Source organism: Leucoraja erinacea, chromosome 10 (genome assembly GCF_028641065.1).
Source record: "Leucoraja erinacea ecotype New England chromosome 10, Leri_hhj_1, whole genome shotgun sequence".
Lineage (NCBI taxonomy): Eukaryota > Metazoa > Chordata > Chondrichthyes > Rajiformes > Rajidae > Leucoraja > Leucoraja erinaceus.
Window position 1 is genome coordinate 57,422,414 of NC_073386.1, and position 12,190 is coordinate 57,434,603.

General features: G+C 47.1%; 1 protein-coding gene across 1 annotated transcript; it reads left to right on the plus strand.

Moving 5' to 3' along the window:
* Nucleotides 1–825: 825 nt before the first annotated feature.
* On the plus strand, nucleotides 826–7,665 carry LOC129701272 (putative C->U-editing enzyme APOBEC-4). Its single transcript, XM_055642425.1, has 2 exons — nucleotides 826–1,884; nucleotides 5,097–7,665. The coding sequence occupies exon 2, from the start codon at nucleotides 5,221–5,223 to the stop codon at nucleotides 6,322–6,324; it is 1,104 nt and encodes a 367-aa protein (XP_055498400.1). The 5' UTR covers nucleotides 826–1,884; nucleotides 5,097–5,220; the 3' UTR covers nucleotides 6,325–7,665.
* Nucleotides 7,666–12,190: the final 4,525 nt, after the last annotated feature.

A 12,190-nucleotide genomic window follows, 5' to 3' on the forward strand; every position in this document is an offset into this window, starting at 1 on the left:
GACAGGCAGTATTTCTAGAGAGAAGGAATGGTGATGTTTTGCGGAGAGAGCCTTCAATTTGTGCTTATCTACGGTCTAAATGACAAACTACAGTCCCTTCCTACACAACCTACAAAGCTGCATATCTTTGGGAAACCGGAGCATGCGGAGAAATCCCACACGGTCACAGGAGAATGCGGAAAATGCAGAAAAAGACAGCACACACACACACACACATGCACGCACGCGCACACACACACACACACATGCACGCACGCACACATACACACGCACACATACACATGCACGCACGCACGCACACACACACACACACACACACACACACACACACACACACACACACACACCACACACACACACACACACACACACACACACACACACACACGCACGCACACGCACACACACACACACACACACACACACACACACACACACACACACACACACACACACACACACACACACGCACACGCACGCACGCACGCACGCACGCACACACACACACACACACACACACACACACACACACACACACACACACACACACACACACGCACACACACACGCACACACACACACACACACACACACACACACACACACACACACACACACACACACACACACACACACACCTCCCTCCCACACTCAGGTGTATTGAACAAGCTGCCAGAAGAGGTACTTGAGGCTGGTGCTATCATAATGTTTAAGAATAATTTAAACAGGTACATGGATAGGACAGGTTTAGAGGGCAATGGGCCAAATGCAGGCAGGTGCGACAAGCATAGGTGTGGCCAAAGGTCCTGTTTCCACACTAGATGACTCTCATGCACCATTAACACTCTTGTGGCCCCCTGAGGTGATATCCCTCCTCTTGTTTGAGGGGTGTGACTACCAAATTCTACCCATCTATGTTCCGCAGCAGAATGGTCTTCCATATTCTTAAACCCAAGGTGAGGAAATGGAGCAATTAAAATGTTGTATTTTGAAGTGACAACTGTGATCACACAATCCTTCAAACTGGGTGCCTGTAATGTTTTTAAAAAGCATAACTGTTAACATTGTTTTAAATCAATCTATATCAGTCTATATAGACAATAGACAATAGGTGCAGGAGGAGGCCATTCAGCCCTTTGAGCCAGCACCGCCATTCAATATGATCATGGCTGATCATCCTCAATCAGTACCCCGTTCCTGCCTTCTCCCCATATCCCCTGATTCCATTATCTTTAAGAGCTCTATCTAACTCTCTCTTGAAAGCATCCAGAGAATTGGCCTCCACTGCTTTCTGAGGCAGAGAATTCCACAGATTCACAACTCTCTGTGTGAAAAAGTGTTTCCTCATCTCTGCTCTAAATGGCTTACCCCTTATTCTTAAATATCTCTCGTTTCCCTTATCCCTAACCAGTCTGAAGAAGGGTCTCGACCCGAAAGGCCACCTATTCTTTCTCTTCAGAGATGCTGCCAGTCCCGCTAAGTTATTCCAGCATTTTGTGGCTATCCTTTGTTTGAAATCAATGCAGCAATTGATTCACCATTTTAGTATGAAGATTATGCAATTATAGCTCTCTGATCTTTTGGCAGTACTTGAATGCAGTGAAATGACCTGCCAAGTCCATTGTAAACACGGGCTGCACACAAAGGAACTGTATCCAAACACAACTTCATTACCATGCAACCAACTGCATTAATTTCACTTCCAAAGCCAACCATGCCTCACCTTAGCAATGAAACAACAACTCAGACGGCCAAGACCTAGAGTTGGGGAAGAACTTGTCTGTTCTAGTTTCAAAGTGGAATTAAAAAAAAATATTTCAAATGAATTCAGAGAGAATTCCAAGAAGCAGATCACTGAAGCTTAGCTGGGTCTCCACATAACAGGTAACTATACGCAATGTGCTCGAGTATGTACTCAGAACGTTCACTTTCATCAAGTGTTTGTACACCATTTGCAGCATTCAAATAGCTGAGAGAATGGAGCAGCTGGGCTTGTACACTCTGGAGTTTAGAAGGATGAGAGGATCATCTCATTGAAACATATCAGATTGTTAAGGGTTTCGACACGCTAGAGGCAGGAAACTTGTCCCCGATGTTGGGGGAGTCCAGAACCACGGGCCACAGTTTAAGAATAAGGAGTAAGCCACTTAGAACGAGCAGATGAGGAAACACTTTTTCTCACAGAGATTTGTGAGTCTGTGGAATTCTCTGCCTCAGAGGGCGGTGGAGGCAGGTTCTCTGGATGCTTTCAAGAGAGAGCTAGATAGGGCTCTTAAAAATAGCGGAGTCAGGGGATATGGGGAGAAGGCAGGAACGGGGTACTGATTGGGGATGATCAGCCACGATCACATTGAATGGCGGTGCTGGCTCGAAGGGCTGAATGGCCTACTCCTGCACCTATTGTCTATTGTCTATAAATAGATCTCAATGCACTGAAAACTGTTGTTAGTGTGGGTTTTCTCTGGGTGCTATGGTTTCCCCCCACATTCCAAGGACATGTGGGTTTTGTAGGTTAATTGGCCTCTAAATTACCCCATGTGTGTTGAGAGAGGGTGAGAAAGTGGAAAAACAAGACTGGTGAGAACAGGTGATCGAAGGACAGCATGGACTCTGTGGGCTGAAGGGCCCGTTACCGTGCTGCATCTCTAAAACATTGCTTTGTTTAGTTTCCTGGAGAGTGACAGATTCTTGATTAGTACGGGTGTCAGAGGCTAAGGGGGAGAAGGCAGGAGAATGGGGCTGAGGGGGAATGTTACCCCTTCGATTCCTGTTAAATCTTTTCCACTTCACCGTAAAACCGATGTCCTCTGGTGCTCAATGTGCCCTACTCTGGGCAAGAGACTCAGTGCGTCTACCTGATCTATTCCTCTCATGATTTTGTATAAGATCACCCCTCATCCTCCTGCGTTGCAAGGAATAGAGTCCCAGCCTGATCAACCTCTCCCTGTAGATCAGGTCCTTATGTCGGGGGTTACGGGGAGAAGGCAGGGGAATGGGGTTAGGAGGGAGAGATAGATCAGCCATGATTGAAGGGCGGGGTAGACATGATGGGCCGAATGACCTAATTCTGCTCCTAGAACTTATGATCTTATTATTGACATGATTATGTCACGGACTTGTAGGGCCGAGATGGCCTGTTTCCATGCTGTAATTGTTATATGTTATTATTGGACGGTGAAAATGGTGAATACAAGTTCTGGAGGAAATTATGCTGAATATTGGCATTTCTATTGGAGCAATTTGCTTCATATTTTGCACGATAATATTGGCAAAAATGCATTAATAGTCCACGTATTGATTTTTTCTCATCCTTCTGCACAGCACATGTAGGTTGTGAGAGTTTGCCCTTCAAACATCAAAAGCACGAGGTTACAATTCAAAGCCAATGCCAGGCTGTCAGCTTCTGGAGACCTCAGTTCAGTTTAGTTTATTGTCACCGAAGTACAGTGAAAAGCTTTTGTTGCGTGCTAACCAGTCGGCAGAAAGACAATACATGATTACAATCCAGCCGTCCACAATTACATGATAAGGGAATTTAGTGCAAGGTAAAGCCAGTAAAGTCTGATCAAAGAATCAAGAGAGTTTTATTGTCATGTGTCCCAGATAGGACAATGAAATTCTTACATGCTGCAGCACAACACAATATGCAAACGTAATACATAACAGGAGAAAAAAACGTTCAGTGTGTATATATACACTTGCACACATACTCAATAAATAACAAATATAGTGCAATAATAATAATAGACTGTTGTAGTTCAGAGCATATTTGTTGTTGTGTTTCATAGCCTGATGGCTGTGGGGAAGAAGCTGTTCCTGAACCTGGACGTTACAGTTTTCAGGCTCCTGTACCTTCTTCCCGATGGCAATGGTGAGATGAGTGTGTGGCCAGGATGGTGTGGGTCTTTGATGATGCTAGCTGTCTTTTTGAGGCAGCGACTGCGATAGATCCCATCGATGGTGGGGAGGTCAGAGCCGGTGATGGACTGGGCAGTGGCCGAGGGTCCCCGATGAGGTAGATAGCAGTTCAATACCGCTCTCTAGTTGTTGATAGGTGGATTTAGTTGCCTGATAACAGGTGGGATGAAACTGTCCCTGAATCTGGAGGTGTGCGTTTTCACACTTTTATACCTTTTGCCCGATGGGAGAGGGGAGAAGAGGGAGTGACCAGGGTGCGACTCATCCTTGGCAGCGTGAGGTATAAATGGAGTCAATGGAAGGGAGGCTGGTTTGTGCGATGGTCTGGGCTGTGCCCACAATTCTCTACAATTTCTTGCAACCTCACTCATCACTACTCTTTTATTGTGTCTTACAAAAAAAATCTTCCCTCGGCTCCCACGATCACTTCTAATCATGCTTCATTTTTTAATGATCAAGGAAATTGCTGTTTTTGGCAGCGAGAACACAGAAATGGGCCCTTTGGACAAACACATTCTTGCTGACCACCCCTCACAGCCATTCATTTGCCCAAATCAAGATGGCATCCATCTCTTCCTTACATATTTAAGTAGCATTGATGGCACAAGGGCAGCACCGGGGCACAGCGGTAGAGTTGCTGCCTTTCAGCACCAGAGGCCCGGGTTCGATCCCGACAACGGAGTCTGTCCGTGCAGAGCATCATCCTCAAAGATTACAATATTTGCGAGCAAAACAATACTAAAACCATAGACTGTGCTACTAGTTATGTAGATATTGCCCAGCAAGTATAGATTGTTGAGATTGGTGGCGCAGCAGTAGAGTTGCTGCCTCACAGTGCCAGAGACCCGGATTTGACCCTGACTACAGGCGCTGTCAGTACGGACTTTGTACGTTCTCCCCATGACTGCGTGGGTTTTCTCCGGGTGCTCCGGTTTCCTCCCGCACTCCAAAGATGTGCCGGTTTGTAGGTTAATTGGCTTTGGTAAAGATTGTAAATTGACCCTAGTGTGTAGGATAGCGCTAGTGTACAGGAACCTCTGGTGGGCGCGAGCGCGGACGCAGTGGGTTGAACGGCTCGTTTCTGTGCTGTATCTCGCAATTAAAAACTACAAAATTTCTCCTTTCAGAGGTTGATTGATCTATTCGGCAGTCCCACCATTTTGTTTTTTGCATTTCAGATATCCCTTCCATCTGCGTTATTACAACCGTGCGAATGCACGGAGGTTTGAGTGATGATCATGAGGTCTAGAATGCTGCATAGATGCTCCTTCCTCATGGAAGCAAGGAGATGACGTAGCCAGTATGGCTTTGACATATGAGGAGTATACTGCTCCACAAGGCACACTGGTGAAGCCTTATTACTGGCTGCACTTCACTGAAAGTTGTCCCAAGTGCCCGTATCACATCAAAACCGGAGATGAGGCCCGTGTATCCTACATGGAATTTTATGAAACCTTCGGCTTTCCCTACGCTCAGCCACAGCGCGGGAATCATCTAGTTTTTTATGAGCTGAAGTTATCATCAGGCACGTTGGTGCAGAAGGGACAAGTATCCAACTGTGCTTTGTACCAGCTACATCCAGAGGCAATGTTCTTCGATATGGAGGGCTACCTGGATGCACTCATGTACTCCTATGAAGACATTGCGTACATCACCCTATATTCCAATTACACCCCGTGCAATGAGCGAGCCCATGGCTGCATCGGCAAAATACACGATTTCTTACTGAACTACCCGAGCACGAGGTTAGACGTCTACTTTTCCGCGCTCTACCATATCGACGACCGCCATTACGAATCGGGCTGGAACACTGAGGCTCTCCACACATTGGCAGCGCTGTGGCCCAGAGTGACCATTAATCCCATCAGTAACGGGACATGGCTGGCCATTCTTCACAGGTTCGTGAATGGCGTGCCCTGGACCGCACTTTATAACCCCGTCTTGCCCGAAAGAGCTTCTGCCGATCTGGCCAACGCCCATCAGATCGCCACCATCACCGGCGTCAACCCTTCCTATGTTGACGTCGCCCCTCATGCCAAGCAGCAGAGGCAACGTTTTAGACCGGAAGGTGCGAAGTTGTACAAGTTTGCGCAAGCAGCACTGCCCGCCATCAACGGGACGCCGTTCGCCTCTCCATACCAACCCTACGCCAATCTCTTCAATCTGCCCGCACTGCCCTGGTCAATGTATCCCCCCCAACCGCAGAAAACCAGGCCAAAGATCGTGGTGAGACATCTCAACATGCCGGGCACGTCTGAGTGGAAAACCCATTCATCCCCGACAATCCGCGATGAACAAGTAACCGAGATGGTGGTGATAAACGAGGTTCCACTTAAGGAGAAAGCAAGCAACTCCAAGGGGCAGGAGAAGAACAAGGCAAGGCCAAAACACACAAGGAGGAACTAGCAAATAGTTAGAAACTGGTCAAAGTGCAAAATAATATCCCTTACAGCAGGTTAGATGTCAATTCAAGGTTCAATGATGTAGTGTTGCAGTATCGTAGAACGAGCCTCAGAATCATATGGCACGCAAATAGGCCATGCTGACCAAGATGGGCCCATCTACCCATGTTTAGCTCATGTCCCTCTAAACCATTCCTACCTGGCACAATTCTTACAGGCAGCGTAGTGGCACAGCTGATAGAGCTGCGGCCTCACAGCACCAAGTTTGATGCTGACGTCAGGTGCTGTGTGTGTACGTGGAGTTAGCACGTCATCCCCGTAACCGCCTGGGTTTCCTTCCACATTGCAAAAAGACATGGCTGCTGTAAATTGTCCCTAGTGTCTAGGGAGAAACTAGTGTGAATAGGTGATCGATGTTCTGCATGGACTTGATGGGTCGAAGGGCCAACACTAAAACGCTACTAGACTCCTGTAAAAGCATTAAATGTCTGCCCGATCAGATTAACGTCTTCTTCTTGCGTATAGTGTGCACAGCCTAAAGTTGTAGGACAACTTGTTCTATTTGATCTTATTTGATTGTGCACGCTGGGTTGATTGTATTTGTCTAAACAGGGCGGACCACGTGAAGGTTGCAATCTCCCACCCCCATCAGATTACCTGTTGTACCACGATTCTATTCCAGGTTAACTTTAGTCAGACGGTGGTGAATCTGTGGAATTCTTTGCCACAGAAGGTTGTGGAGGCCAAGTCAATGGATATTTTCAAGGCAGAGATAGATAGATTCTTGATTAAGGGGTTATGGGGAGAAGGCAGGAGAATGGGGTTAGGAGGGAGAGCTAGATCAGCTATGATTGAATGGCAAAGTAGACTTAATGGGCCGAATGGCCTAATTTTATTCCTATTCCCAATGACCTTATTCAGTTATATGCACATGTACTGTGTTTCTGAATCCTATGGATTTGAATGCAAATTCCACTTTTGTGCAACTGATCCAAGGGATATGCTGATGCAATTGAAATCCATGGCAACAATGGATAGGAACTATCTAGGTTCCAGCTCACACAGAACCATTCCCAAGCAAGGAAGCTAAAAGCTATCAGGTGAAGAGAAAGCAACAGAGAAAAAATATTATTTTTATATTTAAAATGGACATAAAGTGTTGGAGTAACTCAGCGGGTCAGGCAGCATCTGTGGAGAACATGGATAGGTGACATTTCACAGAGTGCTGGAGTAACTCAGCGGGTCAGGCAGCATCTGTGGAGAACATGGATAGGTGACGTTTCACAGAGTGCTGGAGTAACTCAGCTGGTCAGGCAGCATCTGTGGAGAACATGGATAGGTGACGTTTCACTGCTGGAGTAACTCAGCTGGTCAGGCAGCATCTGTGGAGAACATGGATAGGTGATGTTTAGGAAGGAACAGCTGATGCTGCTCTAAACCAAAGATAGACACAAAAATCTGGAGCAACTCAGCGGGTAAGGCAGCATCTCTAGAGAGAAGGAACATGTGACGTTTCAGGTCGAGACCCTTCTTCAGACTGAAGGGACCTGACCCAAAACGTTACCTGCTCCTTCTCTCCAGAGATGCTGCCTGACCCGCTGAGTTACTCCAGCTTTGTGTGTCTATGGATAGGTGATGTTTTGGGTCGAGCCCCTTCTTCAGACTGATTGTAAGGATGGAGGGGGAGGGGGAGGGGGGAAAGGAGAGATTTGGAAAAAGGGCGAGGCAGGATAGCTGGAGGATAGCTGGTGGTGGAGGAGTTTGGATAGGGAGCTGGTTGGAATAAAGGCCAAGGATAAGGAAGGAAAATGTGACATTAAAAAAGTTGCTGATGGTAAAGCTGATGGGAGGAGGGCGAGGCAATAGGGAAGAAAGTCTGTGGTGGGGGGAGAGGGGGGTTGATTTGAAAGTCTTTGGAGATACAGCATGGAAACAGGCCCTTCAGCCCACCAAGTCAGCCCCGACCAACCCGTACACCAACACCATCCTACACACTAGGGACAATTTTACATTTTTTTACAAAGCCTACAAACCTGTATGCCCTGAGTGTGGGTGGAAGCCAGAGTACACCTACATGGCCACAAAGAGATCGTAACACAGGGAGAGAGAGGTTACCTAAAATTGGAAAATTCAATGTTCATTCTGTTGGGTTGTAAGCTAACTAAGAGGAATACGAGGTACTGCACCTCCAGTGTGTGTGTGTGTGTGTGTGGCCTCTCTCTGGCAATGTACGAGGCCCAGGACATAAAGGTCAGTGTGGGAATGGGAAGGGGAGTTGAAATGGCTAGTGACCGTGAGATCAAGTAGGCCTTGGCGGACCAAGGGCCTGCGACCCTAGGAGTGGCCGGGACTCTATTCCATGGAGCGCAGGACGATGAGAGGTGATCTTATAGAGGTGCCCAAAGTAGGGGAATCGATGAGTAGAGGGCATAGGTTTAATGTGGGGGTGGGGGGGGGGGGGGGGGGGGGGGGGGGGGGGGGGGGGGGGGGGGGGGTATTTTTCTCACGCAAAGGGTGGTAGATAGTCAAGAGAGAGTCAAGAGTCAATTTAATTGTCATTTGGACCCCTAGAGGTCCAAACGAAATGCCGTTTCTGCAGCCATACATTACACACAAATAGACCCAGACACAACATAATTACATTTTACATAAACAGCCATCACATAGCTGTGATGGAAGGCCAAAAAAACTTATCTCTCCATTGCACTCTCCCCCCCCCCGATGTCAGAGTCAAAGTCAAGTAGATGTATGGAATGTGAAGATAGTTGAGGCAGGCACAATCAGAATGTGTAAGAAACATTTAGACAGGTACATGGATAGGATAAGTTTGGAGGGGTTTGGTACCAAATGCAGGTATGTGGGACTAGTGTAGATGGGACGTTGGCCAGTGTGGGCGTTAGGCTAACTTTCCTGTTTGCACACTGTAAGACTATGACTGGGTATATAAGGTCCACTACACTTTTGTAGGACATTAAAAATGTTAATAGGTGTACAGCAGAAACATCTTACAACCTCTTAGGGTGGCACGATGGCGCAGCGGTACAGTTACTGCCTTACAGCGCTTGCAGCGCCAGAGATCCTGGTTCGATCCCGATTACGGGTGCTGTCTGTACAGAGTTTGTACGTTCCCCCCGTGACCTGCGTGGGTTTTCTCCGATATCTTCAGTTTCCTCACAACCTCCAAAGGCGTACACAGATTTGTAGATGAATTGGCTTGGTATAAATGTAAATTGTCCTCACTGTGTGTTGGATAGCGTAGGTGAGCGGGGATCTCTGGTCAGCGTGGACGCGGTGGTCCGAAGTGCCTGTTTCCACACTGTATCTCTAAACTAAAAAAACTCAACAGATCATGGGTTGGTTTGGCATGTAAGGCTATACAGAACCATTAAATACTTTCCATTTATCTGTCATTTACTGTATGTAATACTTCAACTAATTCCCAACCAGTGCCTTTCACAATGCCCCTTCAATGCTACGAGGGCGAGTCTTGTTGATACTGTATGCTTATTCTTGGTTTACATCTACAACACAATAAAAAGGTATAAATATTAGAGTGTTCTTCAGTAAAGATCCCCAAGCTAAAGCATAGGTGCCACAGAATACTGCCAGAGGCTTTGTATACATGGTAAACTCAAAACTTATTTTTGGTAAATATATATCTAGGTCAGGTGCAAAGCAAGTTGGAACCCAATAAAAGGTAGCAGTGGTGTCATTGACGTCAAAGAATCACAGGGTCATACAGCATGGAAACGGCTCTCAAGGCCACCTTGCCCACGCCCACCAAGATGCCCCATCTACGCGGGGCCCACCTGCCTGAGCTTTCACTTCCAGTTTAGTTTATTGTCACGTGTACCAAGGTACAGGGAAAAGTCAGCGGAAAGACCACACATGATTACAATCGATCAATTCCATGTCCCTCTAATGCTATCCTATCCATGTACCTGTCCAAATGCCCTTTACATGTTGTTGCAGTGGCTGCCTCAACTACCTCCTTTGGCAGCTCGTTCCATTGGCAACGCCATCCAAACTGCCTTAGGCCACACACCGCACAGATTAACATAGAAACATAGAAACATAGAAATTAGGTGCAGGAGTAGGCCATTCGGCCCTTCGAGCCTGCACCGCCATTCAATATGATCATGGCTGATCATCCAACTCAGTATCCCGTACCTGCCTTCTCTCCATGCCCTCTTAGCCCCCTCTGATCCCCTTGGCCACAAGGGCCACATCTAACTCCCTCTTAAATATAGCCAATGAACTGGCCTCGACTACCCTCTGTGGCAGAGAGTTCCAGAGATTCACCACTCTCTGTGTGAAAAAAGTTCTCCACATCTCGGTTTTAAAGGATTTCCCCCTTATCCTTAAGCTGTGACCCCTTGTCCTGGACTTCCCCAACATCGGGAACAATCTTCCTGCATCTAGCCTGTCCAATCCCTTAAGAATTTTGTAAGTTTCTATAAGATCCCCTCTCAATCTCCTAAATTCTAGAGAGTATAAACCAAGTCTATCCAGTCTTTCTTCATAAGACAGTCCTGACATCCCAGGAATCAGTCTGGTGAACCTTCTCTGCACTCCCTCTATGGCAATATTGTCCTTCCTCAGATTTGGAGACCAAAACTGCACGCAATACTCCAGGTGTGGTCTCACCAAGACCCTGTACAACTGCAGTAGAACCTGCACCGCCATGATCTTATTGAATGGCGGTGCAGGCTCGAAGGGCCGAATGGCCTACTCCTGCACCTAATTTCTATGTTTCTATGTTAACCTCCCTGCTCCTATACTCAAATCCTCTTGCTATGAAAGCCAACATACCATTCGCTTTATTTACTGCCTGCTGCACCTGCATGCATACCTTCAATGACTGGTGTACCATGACACCCAGGTCTCGCTGCATTTTCCCCTTTCCCAATCGGCCACCATTAACTGGGCTGTGCTCACCACACCACAGCTTCAGAGGGTGGACAACTAACTCTTTCATCTTGCTGCTGTTAAGGGTTACTCCTGAACCACTCATGCTGAAGCAACGACCAAGAAAGCACACCAACGCATCTACTTCCTCACAAGGCTTAGGAAGTTCAGCATGTCCCCAACAACTCTCACCAACTTCTACAGATGCACCATGGAAAGCATTTTATCGGCATGCATCACAGCTTGGTTTGGGAACAGCTCCATCCAAAACCACAAGAAATTGCAGCGAATTGTGGACGCAGCCCAGACCCTCACACAAACCAACCTCCCTTCCGTCAACTCCATTTATACCTCACGCTGCCTCGGCAAGGCCAGCAGCATTATCAAGGACGAGTCACACCCTGGTCACCCCCTCTTCTCCCCTCTCCCATCAGGCAAAAGGTATAGAAGTGTGAAAACGCAAACCTCCAGATTCAGGGACAGTTTCTTCCCAGCTGTTATCAGGCAACTGAATCATCCTACCACAACCAGAGAGCAGTGCTGATCTACTATCTACCTCATTGGTGACCCTTGATCAGACTTTGCTGGCTTTACCTTGTACTAAAATTCCCTTATCATGTATCTGTGCACTGTGAATGGCTCGATTGTAATCATTTTCCGCTGACTGGCTAGCATGTAACAAAGGCTTTTTCGCTGTACGTCGGTACACGTGATACTAAACTAAACTAAACTGGGTGGTTCTCATTCTCTTACCTATCCATTTTATCTCCCTGTTGTTGATCAGGGCCATGGTGGACAGTGGAATCATTGGCTCATATGTCTATGGTACTTGGCCAGTCATATCACACAGAGAGTAGAGCAAGGGACAGAGTGTAGGAAAAAGGCCAGAACAAATCAGGGCCAGCACCCGATGACCAATGAAGAGTGGAGCCCATAATAGCCCATTGTTGGTTGGGGAAGAG